Source organism: Embiotoca jacksoni, unplaced genomic scaffold (assembly GCF_022577435.1).
Source record: "Embiotoca jacksoni isolate LCO1_2020_lvr unplaced genomic scaffold, fEmbJac1.0.p SCAF_40, whole genome shotgun sequence".
Classification (NCBI taxonomy): domain Eukaryota; kingdom Metazoa; phylum Chordata; class Actinopteri; family Embiotocidae; genus Embiotoca; species Embiotoca jacksoni.
The window spans coordinates 3,109,419-3,127,367 of record NW_027185393.1 but is presented as its reverse complement, the minus strand read 5'-3'; the positions used below and the strand labels follow the sequence as shown (position 1 = coordinate 3,127,367).

The 17,949-nt window shown below is 46.6% G+C and overlaps 1 protein-coding gene across 2 annotated transcripts in view; it reads right to left on the bottom strand.

Annotated features, from left to right (window-relative positions):
* The window catches only part of atp6v0a1b (ATPase H+ transporting V0 subunit a1b), a 35,216-nt gene extending 17,587 nt beyond the window's left edge, over window positions 1-17,629 (bottom strand). For both annotated transcript variants that reach the window (XM_069168591.1, XM_069168592.1), the window contains exons 1-13: window positions 17,543-17,629; window positions 11,399-11,536; window positions 11,136-11,214; window positions 10,888-10,985; window positions 10,634-10,762; window positions 10,341-10,423; window positions 9,619-9,745; window positions 9,435-9,517; window positions 8,241-8,334; window positions 4,306-4,518; window positions 3,213-3,363; window positions 1,052-1,191; window positions 790-953 (exon numbers count right to left, since the gene is read on the bottom strand). In XM_069168591.1, coding sequence (XP_069024692.1) covers window positions 790-953; window positions 1,052-1,191; window positions 3,213-3,363; window positions 4,306-4,518; window positions 8,241-8,334; window positions 9,435-9,517; window positions 9,619-9,745; window positions 10,341-10,423; window positions 10,634-10,762; window positions 10,888-10,985; window positions 11,136-11,214; window positions 11,399-11,515 — 1,478 coding nt within the window. In that variant the 5' untranslated portion in view covers window positions 11,516-11,536; window positions 17,543-17,629. The remainder of the gene's footprint in view (window positions 1-789; window positions 954-1,051; window positions 1,192-3,212; window positions 3,364-4,305; window positions 4,519-8,240; window positions 8,335-9,434; window positions 9,518-9,618; window positions 9,746-10,340; window positions 10,424-10,633; window positions 10,763-10,887; window positions 10,986-11,135; window positions 11,215-11,398; window positions 11,537-17,542) is intronic.
* Window positions 17,630-17,949: the final 320 nt, after the last annotated feature.

The following is a 17,949-nucleotide window of genomic DNA, read 5'->3' as shown; positions in this document are numbered from 1 at the left end:
GCTGCAGGTGGTGGGGGTGGACGCGTCCACCGTCTCCTGGATCACTGACTACCTGACAGGCAGACCACAGTTTGTCCGTCTGGGCAGTGTGCTGTCTGATACGGTGGTCAGTGGTACTGGAGCTCCACAGGGAACTGTTCGGTCTTCTTCCTGTTCACCTTCTACACCACTGACTTCCAGTACAACTCAGAGTCAAGACATCTGTAGAAGTTCTCTGATGACTCTGCAGTGGACGGTGTATAAGGGATGGACGGGAGGAGGAGTCAGTGGACAGTGTATAAGGGATGGACGGGAGGAGGAGTCAGTGGTCGGTGTATAAGGGATGGACGGGAGGAGGAGTCAGTTTTAATTTAATTATTCTATTTTATTTTATTTATTGTATATACTGTGCATTTTTATATTTAATATTTTACTGTTGTTTTATTGCTTTCCTGTACCTATAATGCTGCTGTAGCGAAAAAATTATTTCCCCTTGTGGGATTAATAAAGTATCTATCTATAACAAACAACAGTAACATGTTACACTATAACAGAACTCACAGCAACATGTTACACTATATAACAGACACCCGAGTAGATGTGACTGGTTCCTACAGCTTAATGCACCGTTAAACTCTTTCAATGATAATTTTTTTTAATGGTAAATAACTACAAAAAGACATGATGCTCAATTTCCTGTTTTGATTAGTGTTTCTAGAAACTCTAAATAAAATATCTGCAGATGAACCAGATGAAAACAGCTGAATATGAGTGGTTCAGCAGTTCAAAGCCAAGAGCTGACTGACTTACGACCAGTTGGCTCCTTTGGGCCCAAACATTGGCCTGACACTCCAACCAGAGCCGAACATGTTGAGGGACTTGGAGAAGCAGTCGTTGTAAATGATGCCGGTGTAGATGGAGAAGATCCCCATCAGAAGGACGATGTAGCGACCAGCAAAAACCATGTTGAACATCTACAGAGACACACAACAACTTACAAACAGGATATGTTTTTATATTTACAGCGAGTGGTTGAACCATGAAGCTTTATGACAGTATTACGTTACTGTACCTCGTTGTCACTCTTCTGGGCGAGGAGGCGACTCTCTCGAATGACCAGGTAGAGGGCAGCAGAGGTCATCAACACGCCATGACCCATGTCACCAAACATCACAGCGAACAGGAAGGGGAAGGTGATGATGGTGTACGGAGCTGTAAGAGGTGACACACAGGAAGAGACTGTCAAATGTCAATCCTAAAATTAATCCAATATTCAGGTCAATAACATTCAGGACTGAGTGTTGACATTTACAAGCTCAAAGAAACTAAGGGCCTGATTTACTGAAGGTCTGCATGTGTGAAATCTCCTGCAAACTTCACATCAACAGCAAAAGAAATGTCCAAGCAGATCTACTGACGACGTGCAGCGAGGATTTCATTTTCCAAATCTACAATTTAACACACGTTGTCCATTCTGTGCGTTTTCCTGCATCATATGTAATATTGGACGTTTCTACCTGAAGGAGTAAAATACTGCGAGGAAACATGGAAATAGACCAATTTATCACCCGCAACGATATTTACTGAACCTGGAAGTAGAAACAGGAGAAGTGATCGAATGTATATTTTAGTATGACTGAAGGTATTAATCAGATGAACATCAGGAGAGACGGCTGCTCTTATTGTGAAGGAGACGCAGGAAACCAGAGAATACGTAGAGAACGAGGTTTTACACCCGTTAAACATTTCTGATGTCAGAGGCAGAAATGATTCAGACATATCGTTTGTCCAGCGTTGACATTTCTGAGTTATTGAATGAACTGAAAGATGATTGACAGCCAACAACAAGGAGGAGCCACGAAATACCAGCAATTAAAAAAAAATTCTCCTGACTCAGCATTTTGCTGCCTCTGGGTGGTTCCAGCGTATCTCTGCTTGGATCTCCCTCCAGTTCTGTTATTCAGGTGAGCTGTCACATCCTGAATGAGTCCTGCAGAATTCACAGGTAGCTTCATCAGGTTCACGAGACCTCCAGGAACTCAATGAAACATCAGCTGCTCATCACAGAAAGATCTGGACCTGCTGATCAGTGTCTGTTAGAGGATCTCATCCACCGTCCTCCTCTTTTCTTTAATGACATTTTATTGTGAAGCCTTTTTTCCCCCTTTTTTGTTTTTCCCTCTGTATTTACTTTCTTACTGATAATCTCCTATAAAGCATTTTGTTCTTGTTATATTTCTTAATTTCAATGGGATCAGATTTCCTTTTGCAGTCGCTCGGTTTTCCATTGCTGGAATCACTTTAACACACAAACCCTCATTTAAATAGAACGATTTGCACCGGATTTCAGTGACGCAATTACTCTGTAAATCACCTATAAAACAGGTGCAAAAAAAAAAATTGAAAACTTTTGGAAGGAAGATGCAATTTAGTACCTTGTGACGTCATGAGAGGTCACAAGTGCGGCTAGGGTGGGGTAGTGCACGGGAATGAACCGCAAACAGCAAACAGTTCCCATAAAAAAGGTGAAGTTTTATTCATCTATCACTCAATAACTCAGGTAACTCTCTTTATCCAACAAAAGTGCAAAACAACCAAAAGCGTCTAAGTGGAGATAAGGGGTTGTTTAACTAAATAATAAAAGTCAACTCAGATTGTCCTCGGTTCCACCGGGTCTTCTTCCTTGAGTTCCTCTTCAGTCTGGTTCTGTCCTCTCCGTTAGGCAGTCCTCCAGACTACGGAGCTTTCGGCGCTCCTTCCGTCCCAGTGCTCTCTTCCTCTTTCTCTCTCCTTCTCTCATCTGCTTCCTGCCGCCCTTAAGTCCTCTCTCAATCAGGCGTCTTAAACACCCACACCTGGGTGAGTGGTGAGGCATTCTGGGAGCAGCAGTTTGTAGATTGGTGGACATTTTGTGGTGTGACTGCCAATCTACAAAGGGGATGTAGCACCCATCAACTACCTGGCCCCTCGTGATGCAACAACCTTTATTTGAGATCTTAGTAAATCAGACCCTAAATGTTTTACCAGACTGTACAGTACACAACTGCATTTGAAGCTGAAAGGCCTTTATACCCAGTACAAGGAAGCTCAACATATTGATCCGGCTAGTATGAGAGACTGATGTGTGTGTGTGTGTGTGTGTGTGTGTGTGTGTGTGTGTGTGTGTGTGTGTGTGTGTGTGTGTGTGTGTGTGTGTGTGTTTTCAACAGCATTTACTGCAGTAAAGTTCTGACCTGGGTTGATTTCTCTGTAGTTCCCGATGCCGTAGGCGTCGACAATGTTCTGGAAGCCGGATGTGAACTTGTTGGTCTTGTTGAAGGTCGGTGGAGTTTGCTTGGTCTGCATCCTGTTGAGGATGGAGGGGACTGTGGAGCCGCTCCTCTCCTTTCAAATAAAACTGACTTGTCAGAATGGTCCATGTTGGAGGTGGGAGGCGAGACATAACGTTGAAATGTATAACTTGGTTTAACTGCACCTGTCACCACAACATAAAGTAAACCCTGTTTCCAAAAAAGTGTAAAATGTAAATAATGTTTGATGATTTGGAAAACATGTAAACTGTATTTAATTGAAAAAACAATATATCAAATGTTGAAACTGAGACATTTCATTGTTTTATTAAAATATCTGCTCATTTTGAATTTGTTGGCAGCAACACATCTCAAACAAGTTGGGGCAGGGTCATGTTCACCACTGAGCTGCATCACCTCTTTACTTAAAGTTAGTGGGGTTTTTTTTATTTACCTGAGACTTGCTGATATTATGGATGTAAAGAAAGTGATGAAAACTAAATTCAACACCCAACAACTACGAAGCATTGAAGTAAGGTGCACGGAGCTGATGCTACTTATAAAAAGAGATTTTTAGAAATGGAATTGAGAAAACCGTCACAACTTATAGAACTACATATTAAACATTTAGCAGCTAGCAGCTCCCTTACTTACAAGACTGTCACATGACAGATCGCATGAGTGGTTTCCTTCTATATGACCATCTCAGACCATCGTGCAGGTAAAGCCAGCTTATGTGGCCATCCTGGGCTGGCGTGGTTACCCATGGTCTGCGGTTCTGAGATCCATTGAATGTACTACCAAATTCTCAGAAACAACATTGGAAGCAGCTTGTGGTCGTAAAATCAATATTAAATATTCAATGAACAGAAAAGAGCTCTGGTAGATGTTCCTGTGTCCTCTCTAAAACGTGACATCTATGGTGTTATGTTGGTGATAAAACCACACATTTTAGAGTGGCCTTTTATTGTGACCAGTCCAAAGCACATCTGTATGTGATACTTAATTAAAAAAAAAAACACACAATGAAACTCACCGTTCCTCTGCGCAGAGCAAACTGAATGGAGTCCAGGTCTGAGACGGGACACCACACCTCAGCAATCAGACACTTCTGGGTGACATCAATGTTGCAAAGGTTGAGGGTATGGTAGATGGCCTTCATCTTCCTCACCTTGATGAACCACACCCGCATGGTCTTGGAGGCCGCCTGTAGCACTCGCTGACGGTGGTCCTCTGTTTGGTTCAGCACCTACAGCAGCAGGGAGGAGGAACCTGTTTTAGACTCTGGATCCTGGTTCAGTCATCTTTGGATGTTTGGACAGTGTGGGGTCTGGACAGGGGTGCTGTTTCTTTTATGAGGATAGGATTCTTTTATTTTTGCAAGTTACAGTATAGTTACAGCTTGCCTGTGCATTGAACCTTGGGCTCCACCTTTCTGTGAGTAAAGCTTATACAGCTGAACATATCCTTAACCTTTAGCTTGAGCTAGAGCTTTACAACATCTGTTCTAGTCAGATCACATGACTGGTTTCCTTGGTGATCATCGAGGGTTACCATGTCAGAGTCACTCTTATTTCTTGTCTATAAGATAGTTGGATAGACTTCTGTAAATGTTACATGATCATTCTCAGGCCACAGCAAGACCTGCTGCTTCTTTTCTGTCACTGTACTGTTACTCTGACCTTTGACCTCTGTAGTACGGACTGCATTAATTAATGCTTGTGATCCTCAAACTCTAAACTGCCTGTATGAACTCAAAGGATCTCATCTCTGCATCAGTGTGGCTGGATGTTTAAATGTGTTGGAAATGACACAAATGAAGTAAGTTACTTCACCAGACTTTCATCGTGTTAATGCACAGAATCAGAGTTTCTATGGAAACGTGCTCTATTGTAGTAGGCTGTGGAACATTGTGTGTGACTGGCAGGCTCAGACTACAGCAGATCTCTCAAGCAGAACCAGGGCTTTTTTCCAGGCTAAATATGGAAAACTTAGGGAACCACAACATTATGAGACAGGACAAAGGTCTTTTACGGATAAGAACTAATACACAAGAAAACACCCACCTACACAGTGAGGGCTTTTGAAATTTGATTGGGAATAAATTATATTCAGGAAAACTAAGCAGAAGCCTGAACACAGACATCCTGTTGTGCAAAATTTCTGATTGATTTCTTGTTGTTTAGTGAGCAGCAGTGTAACAGAGAGAACAAAGAGTCTTTCAAAGAATTGCTAAATTAAAAACAAATCATTGCTAATTGTAATGTCTTGGACAATAAACAGGAGAGGTCATATTCTCCCTCTACAACCCTGTTTCCAATAAAGTTGGGACACTGTAAAATGTAAATTAAAAATACGTGATACTTTGCAAATCATGTAAACTCATATATAATTGCAAACGGACCAAAGACAACAAATAATTTTTGAATCTGATGTCAGCAACACGTCTCCAAAACGTTGGGACAGGTTCATGTTCACCACTGAGCTGCATCACCTGTTCTTTTAACAACACTCTATAAACGTTTGGGAACTGAGGAGACCAGTTTCTGGAGTTTTGAAAATGAAATGTGGTCCCATTCTTGCCTGATAGAGGATTTCAGCTGCTCAGGAGTTCAGGGTCTCCTTTGTTGTATTGTTCATGTCCTGATGCTCCAGATGTTTTCAATGACTGACAGGTCTGGACTGCAGGAGGCCAGTTTATCAGCGGACTCTTCTACTAGAGAACCATGCTGTTGGAATACGTGCAGAATGTGATTGGACGTTGTTCTGCTGAAATAAACAAGACCTTCCCTGAAAGAGATGTTGTCTGGATGGCAGCATATGTTGCTCCAAAACCTGAATATATCATTCAGCATTAATGCTTCCTTCCAAATGTTCAAGCTACCCATGCCATGCGCACTAATGCATCCCTGTACCATCACAGATGCTGGCTTTAGAACTGAGCTGATAACAAGCTGGATGGTCCCTCTCCTCTTTAACCTGGAGGATGCAGCGTCCATGATTTCCAAACAGAATCTCAGATTGTGATCCATCAGACTTCAGGACAGTTTTCCACTTCACCTCAGTCCATCTTCAATGATCTCGGTCCAGAGAAGGCGGCGGTGTTTCTGGATCATGTTTCTATCTGGTTTCTTCTTTGGAGAGTTTTAACCTGCATTTGTGGACGCAGCGATGAACTGTGTTCACAGACGATGGTTTTCACAAGTGTTCCTGAGCCCATGCAGTGATTTCCACTCCAGAATAGTGTGTTTTTAATGCAGTGCTGCCTGAGGGCCCGAAGATCACCACCATCCAATATTGGTTTCCAGCCTTGTCCCTTGTGTTCAGAGAGTTCTCCAGATTCTCTGAATCTTTTAATGATATTATGAATTATGAGTCTTGGCCTCCAGCAAAACAGTGAGGAACCTTGGAGTCATCTTTGATGAGGATTTGTATTTTAGACACCATATAAAGCAAATCTCCAGAACTGCCTTCTTTCATCTACATAATATTAATCAAATCAGGAAAATCCTTCCTCAGTGTGACGCAGAAAAACTCATTCATGTGTTTGTTACTTCTAGACTAGATTATTGTAATTCCTTGTTGTTAGGATGTCCAAATTACTCATTAAAAACCTGCACCTGATCCAAAATGCTGCAGCAAGAGTACTGACGGGATTTAACAAGAGAGATCATATTTCTCCAGTTTTAGCTTCTCTTCACTGGCTTCCTGTGAAACCAAGAATAGAATTTAAAATTCTCTTGATGACTTACAAAGCTCTACACGACCAGGCTCCATCATATCTTAGAGATCTTATAGAACCATATAATCCTAGCAGAGCACTTCGCTCTCAGTACGCTGGTCTACTTGTGGTTCCCAGAGTTTCCAGAAGAAGAATGGGAGGCGGAGCTTCAGTTTTCAGGCTCCTCCCCTGTGGAACCAGCTCCCAGTTTGTGTTGGAGGGGCAGAAACCCTCTCTAGCTTTAAGATTAGACTCAAAACGTTCCTTTTTGATAAAGCCTATAGTTAGGGCTGGCTCAGGTAGACCTGAACCAACCCTTAGTTATGCTGTTATAGGCCGAGGCTGCTGGAGGACCTCGTTACATGCTGAGCTTCTTTTCTTTCCTCCTACTCTTTAACTGACTCATACCTCACCATCTTTTTCTCTCTCATAGTTTCTTCTTATTATCTGTTGTCTCCATTCAGTTCCTTCGCTCGTGTTGTTTCTGTTCCTTCTTTTCCAGATGTCCCGTCATGGAGCTGCATGTCTCTGCTCTGCACTTGTCGTTTCCACCAACAGTTCTCCTCTTCTATCTCTATGCTGTCCTTTTCTCTCTCTGCTCTCCTCTCACCCCAACCGGCAGAGGCAGATGGCCTGCCACCTCTGAGCCTGGTTCTGTTAACAGATGCTCCGCCCACCTCTGATCCTGGTTCTGTTGACAGATGCTCCGCCCACCTTTGATCCTGGTTCTGTCGGAGGTTTCTTCCTGTTAAAGGGAGTTTTTCTTCCCTCTTAAGTGCCATGAAATAACCTGTGTTGTGATTTGGCGCTATATAAATAAAGTTGAATTGAATTGAAATTGAATTGAATGAAATGTAGATGATGAAATCCACTAATTCTTTGTAGCTTTACGTTGAGGAACATTATTCTTAGATTGTTGCACTATTTTCCCACCAAGTCTTTCACAGAGTGGTGAACCTCTCCCCATCTTCACTGCTGAGACTCTGCTTCTCTGAAATCATCTTTTTATACCCAATCATGTTACTGATCTGTTGCCATGGTAACATAATTAGTTGTCAGATGTTACACCAGGTGCTTTTTTTTTTTTCTTTACACAAATTAAAAATTTGCATATATTTTTCTTAAAACGATAACATTTCTCAGTTTCAACATTCGATATGTTGCCTTAGTCTATCTTTCATTGAATATGGGTTTACATGATTTGTAAATCATTGCACTAACTGATAAAACACATGCGATATTTAAGTTACCATCTGGAGGTCGTCAATACGGCTGTTGACTCCAGCCAGCATCTCCTTCCTCTCCTGTGGGGTCTCTGGACACGGGTACAGAGAGGCACGGAACCTGCAGAAATGCACCCACCATCAGAGGCAGCTCACAACATGCAACACGTGTGTTTCCCCGTCATACAGCCTTTCTGATAAAAAGTCCCAAACCTACATGGTGAAGTGACTGTCAATGTTTGTTCAGCAGCAACTACCACAGTAAAGTCATTGGTACATTGTTATAACCTGCAGTCCCTAAAGTAATAAACCATGCACCATATCCACGATCACTGACTGATTACTGACCACAGATCAATTGACAGGATCAGACAAGCAGTCTGAGTCCATCTCAGGTAACATGGCTCCTCATGAGACTCTTACAGATAATTTGGCACATTTTCACCTCCAGATGAAGCAGCTTTGACCGAAGCAGTTCAACATGTTCGGCCTCCTCCCTGCTCCCTTCACACTCTGACTCCAAGCTTCTTGTTTTTTCCGAGTGTCTTCAATGTCTTCAGCTGCAGAGCCTTCTGAGCCATCAGCTTCTGGATGGGTCGACGATGTCGAGGTGGTCCAGTGTTTGGAGGGGTGGAGCCGTCCTCACCGGCTCCCTGCTGGGCCCATCATCTACACTGCCCCTCCCACCCTTGTAGTCGTCTGTCCTGCCTCGAGGCCGTCCTCCTGAGCATCTTCGCCTGTCTGTATGCCTCCTGGCCGTCCACTGAAGTAGTTCCTCCATTCCATCCACCCAAGTTTCCTGCCACCCTGTTGTCCGGCTTTGAGGTCCTGGATTCAGACCCGCCTGCTGGCTCTGGCCAGACCTCGCCTGGTTGCTGGTCTGGACTCCTCTTCACAGAATACTCCACCGCTTCAATAAAACCTGTTGAACTTTGATTACTGAATGTCCGTGTCTGCTTTTGGCTTCTAATCCTGTCTAAATCATAAAATTGTCAAATATGGTTTTCAGTCCAGAGCATTAGATGGTCAGCAGGATTCTTCAGTCAGATGTTTTTCCAATAAACCTGAAGACCGAACTTCTTAAACCTCTTTTGAAAAACCTATAAGCCCGCATCAAACCAGACTTTTTTTTAATATCCCAGAAATGACTGTTTTTAGCAACTTAACTCTTTCATGGCAAAAATAATGTTGATAAGATTTTTCGTCTGGATTCTGACCCACCCTTCACAGATCTTCTTCACCCTGTTCTTCAGCTGGTCGCCCTGGAAGAAGATGATGAACACAGATTTGTGGACTTGGTCTCCCTGTTAGAAAGAGAAGAAAGTATCAGAATCCAGATGAATGTTTGTAGTCAGGATTTTATACTTCTGTAGTCATGGAAAATGTTCTTGTTATGTATCCAGACCGTGGCAGGGTCCTCCAGAGGGTCCTCGATCTCTGCCTTCCTTAAGAAGACGTTACCACGACACACCCTCCACAGCATCCTCTCAAAGGTGGGAATCCTCTCCCTGCTGATCACTCCAGCCACGAACCTGCACCATGAAACATACCAACTGTCAGAGTGGACCAAACACAAGAAAGCAGCACGTTTATTGAGAACCTTTTGACATTTGAGAAACAGTAGAAATATATTTTTTTTCTAAGATAACACTCAGACGTTACATGGACAGTTATTAAAGTGGCAGCAGTACATTTAGCAGAACACGTTTTATTATAATTTTTTATCTTTTTTTCCTGGACCTTGGCACACTGATGAGTCTTCATAGATATCTTGTAGATTTCCTCTTTCAGGAGTTTCTCCTCTGTGAAAACCAACCATTTATTCAGCTGACCAATGACAAATTAATTATTAGTAATCAATTATCTTATATTTTTTATCACGTAGAACAGCAGTTTGACATCACATCGGTGCATTGAGTTTGGACACTGTGATGATGTCACCTTTGTGACTGCTGAGTTGAATAATGCTTCACTGTTCTCTGATTCATCCAGTTTCTACTTTCAGTCATGTGACTAAACTTTTCTTTAGTCATCCATAACTTTTTCTTCCATTCACATGTGACCATCTTAACACTTGATTAAACAGTGAACCCTGTTTATTGGAGAGGATGAAGAGGAGCTCCTTACCCCAGCCTGAGTGGAGCCCCGCGGCCGCCCTCACTGCCCTCCATCAGAGCCGAGGACTCCTCCAGCAGGTTGGGATCCTCCATCTGTCACAGAAACAAGCTCCGTTATTAGACGTCCTTACTTTAGTGCCCAGGGTTTGGATATAATCTAATATTGATAGTGTGACTCAATACAGATTTACTAAAGCAAAATAAAATAAAATTTTATAAGGATCTCCATTGGATTAGTACAAACAAGAGCAATGATGCATTAATTGTGGGATGTGTGTGTCTGTGAGGGTGAAACAATCAAACCTCGTCAAAGAACTGCTGAGTCCGATGAAGGATGTGTTTGAGTTCCGTCAGCTCCAGGAAGTTCTTCTTCAGGGCTTCCTGGTTGGTGTTGATTTCTTTTAGCTCGTTCTCTAGTTTCTCAAATGTGGCCTGCAAAAAAACAGAGTGTCATGACTATAGATCATGTAGACAGACATTAAAGTTGTTTAACAACACATTAAATGATGTACTGATACTCGTTCGGCCGCTAAGTGTGATGATTGATCAGTGATTACCTCCAGATCGATCATGTCTCTAGGAAAAGGAACTTCTGGATTCTCTCCAGTGTCCACTGTTGGGATGTTGGCTTTTTTAATCTCCTTCTCAACAAACCCTGTTCAGCAGAGAATAAACATGTGATAACTGATCTATAAGATAAACATGTGATAACTGATCTATAAGATAAACATGTGATAATCTATATCCTTTATGAACATGATGTAACAGGAGTCATAAAGGAAGAGAGATTGAAGCTGTCACTCACTCAGCTTCCTGTCCATCTCCTCACACCTCCTCACTTCATTCACAAACTTGCGCTGGAACACATTTACATCTGGATTTAACTGCAGGTGGAAAAAGAAGAAACACACGATGACATTAATTATTGAGGTCACTAATCGTCAGGAACTGAAGTGAAAAGTACAACCAGTGTTTATCACCTGTCCATGAGTGATGTCATGAACAACAGCAGCTCCGACCTGTTTCACCTGCTTTAGTTAAAAAGAGCAGTTCTACTCAGATACTCACATCTCTGAACTGGACCATACCCAGTTCTCCCAGCTCACTGACACAGCAGTAAGCTGCCTCTGACTGGAGGAAGAGCTGGGCCAGAGTCATCTCCTCGCTCCGGAACAGTTCCCCCATGATGACCACTATAAACAACCGCTGGAGGGACACAAGGACACAAACTGTTCATTGTTGTTTATTCATCTGGAAACTGGTCAAATCGAAGAACATCTAAAGGAATGATTCTTCTTTTCTTTATATTTAACACTTCATTTAATTTGTGTTCATACTTTAATGTTGTTTGTGATTTGCTGTAATAATCTCTGTTTGGAAGAATAAAGTGAGCAGCACACTCCTGCTACTGTTCTGTTTATACTGTACAACATGACATCATTATTATCATTGTCATTAAACTACTCTTTCCTGTGTAGCTGTAATGACGGAGTATCTTCATTTACCAGTGACATTCAGTAAACGATCATATCTAACAGCAGAAAGTCTTCACATTTAAAATGCAACCAGCTCATTAATTGTTTTAAACCCCTCACAGGTCTCCTGTTCACGGTGTTAGTTGGTTGGACATCAAACTCATTCAATCTAGCGTTAAAATGACCCATGGACTCCTCATATTAAGAAATGAATTGACAACAATTCTACTAATTGATGAATAGTTTCCAATATCCTCTGGTTCCAGCTGACTGGAAGAATAATTAACCTGATCAATCAATAGTCAAAATAATTACAAGTTGTTTATCAAAACCAAAAACAAACATTTTTCAAACCTAATCAAAATTTTTCCAAACTCAGGCAGCACAAGTCAGTGTGTCGGTTGGACGCCTGTCTGTGAATAATTTGAGAAATATGAAGGAGAAGAATGCATTTTTTTCACAGATTACATAAATGTGAAATGAGATATCAGAAAAATAATGTGACTCATAAATAATATGATCTATGAATAGTATGATTCAAACTCTGACATTCATGCATTATGATTTGATGTAAAGGGTAAACACCATTTTCACTGCAGTCTGATTTTAATATCCAGTCGTTCCTCATGCATCTACATGCTCCTTAGGAAGATGCTAAAGCTAACCATGTCTTCCCTGTAACAGATGGACATCAGCATGCTAACACCACGGTGACCTAAATATCAGGCTGCTGAACGGCATCATGGGGATTATACAAATATAAAAGAAAAGTATAGTTCTGTCTTTTATGAGACCCACACAGGCGCACAGAGCATCTCTGATATTGCTCCTTCCTCCCTCATCCTTCCTCCCTGCTCCATCCTCCATGCTCCTTCCTCCCTGCTCCTTTCTCCCTCATCCTTCCTCCCTGCTCCTTTCTCCCTCATCCTTCCTCCCTGCTCCATCCTCCCTGCTCCTTCCTCCCTCATCCTTCTTCCCTGCTCCATCCTCCATGCTCCTTCCTCCCTGCTCCTTTCTCCCTCATCCTTCCTCCCTGCTCCATCCTCCATGCTCCATCCTCCCTGCTCCATCCTCCCTGCTCCTTCCTCCCTCATCCTTCCTCCCTGCTCCTTCCTCCCTCATCCTTCCTCCATGCTCCATCCTCCCTGCTCCTTCCTCCCTCATCCTTCCTTCCTGCTCCTTCCTCCCTGCTCCATCCTCCCTGCTCTATCCTCCCTGCTCCTTTCTCCCTCATCCTTCCTCCCTGCTCCATCCTCCATGCTCCATCCTCCCTGCTCCATCCTCCCTGCTCCTTCCTCCCTCATCCTTCCTCCCTGCTCCTTCCTCCCTCATCCTTCCTCCATGCTCCATCCTCCCTGCTCCTTCCTCCCTCATCCTTCCTTCCTGCTCCTTCCTCCCTGCTCCATCCTCCCTGCTCCTTCCTCCCTCATCCATCCTCCCTGCTCCTTCCTCCCTGCTCCATCCTCCCTGCTCCATCCTCCCTGCTCCTTCCTCCCTGCTTCATCCTCCCTGCTCATTCCTCCCTGCTCCGTCCTCCCTGCTCCGTCCTCCCTGCTCCTTCCTCCCTCATCCTTCCTCCCTGCTCCTTCCTCCCTCATCCTTCCTCCCTGCTGCATCCTCCCTCATCCTTCCTCCCTGCTCCTTCCTCCCTGCTCCATCCTCCCTGCTCCATCCTCCCTGCTCCTTCCTCCCTGCTCCTTCCTCCCTGCTCCATCCTCCCTGCTCCTTCCTCCCTCATCCTTCCTCCATGCTCCTTCCTCCCTGCTCCATTCTCCCTGCTCCTTCCTCCTTCATCCATCCTCCCTGCTCCTTCCTCTCTCATCCTTCCTCCATGCTCCTTCCTCCATGCTCCATCCTCCCTGCTCCTTCCTCCCTCATCCTTCCTCCCTGCTCCTTCCTCCATGCTCCTTCCTCCCTGCTCCATCCTCCCTGCTCATTCCTCCCTGCTCCATCCTCCCTGCTCCATCCTCCCTGCTCCATCCTCCCTGCTCCTTCCTCCCTGCTCCATCCTCCCTCCTCCTTCCTCCCTCATCCTTCCTCCCTGCTCCTTCCTCTCTCATCCTTACTCCCTGCTCCTTCCTCCCTCATCCTTCCTCCCTGCTCCATCCTCCATGCTCCTTCCTCCCTCATCCTTCCTCCCTGCTGCATCCTCCCTCATCCATCCTCCCTGCTCCATCCTCCCTGCTCCTTCCTCCCTGCTCCATCCTCCCTGCTCCATCCTCCCTGCTCCTTCCTCCCTGCTCCATCCTCCCTGCTCCTTCCTCCCTCATCCTTCCTCCATGCTCCTTCCTCCATGCTCCTTCCTCCCTGCTCCATTCTCCCTGCTCCTTCCTCCTTCATCCATCCTCCCTGCTCCTTCCTCTCTCATCCTTCCTCCATGCTCCTTCCTCCATGCTCCATCCTCCCTGCTCCTTCCTCCCTCATCCTTCCTCCCTGCTCCATCCTCCCTGCTCCTTCCTCCCTGCTCCATCCTCCCTGCTCCTTCCTCCCTGCTCCATCCTCCCTGCTCCTTCCTCCCTCATCCTTCCTCCCTGCTCCTTCCTCTCTCATCCTTACTCCCTGCTCCTTCCTCCCTCATCCTTCCTCCCTGCTCCATCCTCCATGCTCCTTCCTCCCTCATCCTTCCTCCCTGCTGCATCCTCCCTCATCCATCCTCCCTGCTCCATCCTCCCTGCTCCTTCCTCCTTCAGCCATCCTCCCTGCTCCTTCCTCCCTCATCCTTCCTCCATGCTCCTTCCTCCATGCTCCATCCTCCCTGCTCCTTCCTCCCTGCTCCATCCTCCCTGCTCCATCCTCCCTGCTCTATCCTCCCTGCTCCTTCCTCCCTGCTCCATCCTCCCTGCTCCATCCTCCCTGCTCCTTCCTCCTTCATCCATCCTCCCTGCTCCTTCCTCCCTCATCCTTGCTCCCTGCTCCATCCTCCCTGCTCCTTCCTCCTTCATCCATCCTCCCTGCTCCTTCCTCCCTCATCCATCCTCCCTGCTCCTTCCTCCCTGCTCCATCCTCCCTGCTCCATCCTCCCTGCTCCTTCCTCCCTCATCCTTCCTCCCTGCTCCATCCTCCCTGCTCCTTCCTCCCTCATCCATCCTCCCTGCTCCTTCCTCCCTCATCCTTCCTCCCTGCTCCATCCTCCCTGCTCCTTCCTCCCTCATCCTTCCTCCCTGCTCCATCCTCCCTGCTCCTTCCTCCCTCATCCATCCTCCCTGCTCCATCCTCCCTGCTCCTTCCTCCTTCATCCATCCTCCCTGCTCCTTCCTCCCTCATCCATCCTCCCTGCTCCTTCCTCCCTGCTCCATCCTCCCTGCTCCATCCTCCCTGCTCCTTCCTCCCTCATCCATCCTCCCTGCTCCTTCCTCCCTCATCCATCCTCCCTGCTCCTTCCTCCCTGCTCCATCCTCCCTGCTCCATCCTCCCTGCTCCTTCCTCCCTCATCCTTCCTCCCTGCTCCATCCTCCCTGCTCCTTCCTCCCTCATCCATCCTCCCTGCTCCTTCCTCCCTCATCCTTCCTCCCTGCTCCATCCTCCCTGCTCCTTCCTCCCTCATCCATCCTCCCTGCTCCTTCCTCCCTGCTCAATCCTCCCTCATCCTTCCTCCCTGCTCCATCCTCCCTGCTCCTTCCTCCCTCATCCATCCTCCCTGCTCCTTCCTCCATGCTCCATCCTCCCTGCTCCTTCCTCCCTCATCCATCCTCCCTGCTCCTTCCTCCCTGCTCAATCCTCCCTCATCCTTCCTCCCTGCTCCATCCTCCCTGCTCCTTCCTCCCTCATCCATCCTCCCTGCTCCTTCCTCCATGCTCCATCCTCCCTGCTCCTTCCTCCCTCATCCATCCTCCCTGCTCCTTCCTCCCTGCTCCATCCTCCCTGCTCCATCCTCCCTGCTCCTTCCTCCCTCATCCTTCCTCCCTGCTCCATCCTCCCTGCTCCTTCCTCCCTCATCCATCCTCCCTGCTCCTTCCTCCCTCATCCTTCCTCCCTGCTCCATCCTCCCTGCTCCTTCCTCCCTCATCCTTCCTCCCTGCTCCATCCTCCCTGCTCCTTCCTCCCTCATCCATCCTCCCTGCTACATCCTCCCTGCTCCTTCCTCCTTCATCCATCCTCCCTGCTCCTTCCTCCCTCATCCATCCTCCCTGCTCCTTCCTCCCTGCTCCATCCTCCCTGCTCCATCCTCCCTGCTCCTTCCTCCCTCATCCATCCTCCCTGCTCCTTCCTCCCTCATCCATCCTCCCTGCTCCTTCCTCCCTGCTCCATCCTCCCTGCTCCATCCTCCCTGCTCCTTCCTCCCTCATCCTTCCTCCCTGCTCCATCCTCCCTGCTCCTTCCTCCCTCATCCATCCTCCCTGCTCCTTCCTCCCTCATCCTTCCTCCCTGCTCCATCCTCCCTGCTCCTTCCTCCCTCATCCATCCTCCCTGCTCCTTCCTCCCTGCTCAATCCTCCCTCATCCTTCCTCCCTGCTCCATCCTCCCTGCTCCTTCCTCCCTCATCCATCCTCCCTGCTCCTTCCTCCATGCTCCATCCTCCCTGCTCCTTCCTCCCTCATCCATCCTCCCTGCTCCTTCCTCCCTGCTCCATCCTCCCTGCTCCATCCTCCCTGCTCCTTCCTCCCTCATCCTTCCTCCCTGCTCCATCCTCCCTGCTCCTTCCTCCCTCATCCATCCTCCCTGCTCCTTCCTCCCTCATCCTTCCTCCCTGCTCCATCCTCCCTGCTCCTTCCTCCCTCATCCATCCTCCCTGCTCCATCCTCCCTGCTCCTTCCTCCTTCATCCATCCTCCCTGCTCCTTCCTCCCTCATCCATCCTCCCTGCTCCTTCCTCCCTGCTCCATCCTCCCTGCTCCATCCTCCCTGCTCCTTCCTCCCTCATCCATCCTCCCTGCTCCTTCCTCCCTCATCCATCCTCCCTGCTCCTTCCTCCCTGCTCCATCCTCCCTGCTCCATCCTCCCTGCTCCTTCCTCCCTCATCCTTCCTCCCTGCTCCATCCTCCCTGCTCCTTCCTCCCTCATCCATCCTCCCTGCTCCTTCCTCCCTCATCCTTCCTCCCTGCTCCATCCTCCCTGCTCCTTCCTCCCTCATCCATCCTCCCTGCTCCTTCCTCCCTGCTCAATCCTCCCTCATCCTTCCTCCCTGCTCCATCCTCCCTGCTCCTTCCTCCCTCATCCATCCTCCCTGCTCCTTCCTCCATGCTCCATCCTCCCTGCTCCTTCCTCCCTCATCCATCCTCCCTGCTCCATCCTTCCTGCTCCATCCTTCCTGCTGCATCCTTCCTGCTGCAGCTCTGTCCTTCCTGGCTCAAGTACGCCATGATGCTGCTGAGTCCACCACCTGTCACCTGCTCCCGTCACAGTCTGCTCTTAGAAACACTGAACACGCTCCTCTGGACATTTATCATGAATACTGACGTTTAGTATTAATTATTAGTTTTTATAATGTTGATATGGATGTGTTCCGCTCTTAAGCGACACGGTGCCTCCAACAGCTGATCCTTACGGAGCCTTCAGGCGGCCGTTAATGGCGGTGCAGCGTTACAGTCCATGATTTAACATGGTCCTTCGGTTCCGTTCTAAACGAACCGACAGAACCGGCGGCTGTTCTCACGGCTCAAACGTCACAAAATGGACTCATCGTGCTGAGGATCACAGTTCACTGACGCTTAAATAATAATAATAACAATAACAACACTAATAATAATAATTATAATAATAATAATAATAATAATAATAATAAATATCCATGGACTCACCGTGGTAGATGCTGCTCAGCGGCTCTGCTTCCTGTCACACCGTCCCGTTCGGAGGATGCTGTGATGGTCGGTGCATCACTGCAGTGACAGTCGGCAGGAAATACACGCGAGGACACGAAACTTCAGAATAAAAGCATTGTGATTTTACCTCAAAGATATGTTGTATTTTTTACGAATAATCCAAAAATCATAATGAAACTAATACAGTTCAAGATTGATATACCATCAATCACCTGCAACGGTGCTTCGTATTATACAAATTACACAAAGATTTGTCAATATTGTTTTATTTTGAAAACTTTGACCGGTAGCTTAACATAAAATTCCGTGATTAGACTGCACATGAAATGGACCGAAAAAAGACAACGAATTGATCCAAGTGTAACCCACACACACACACACACACA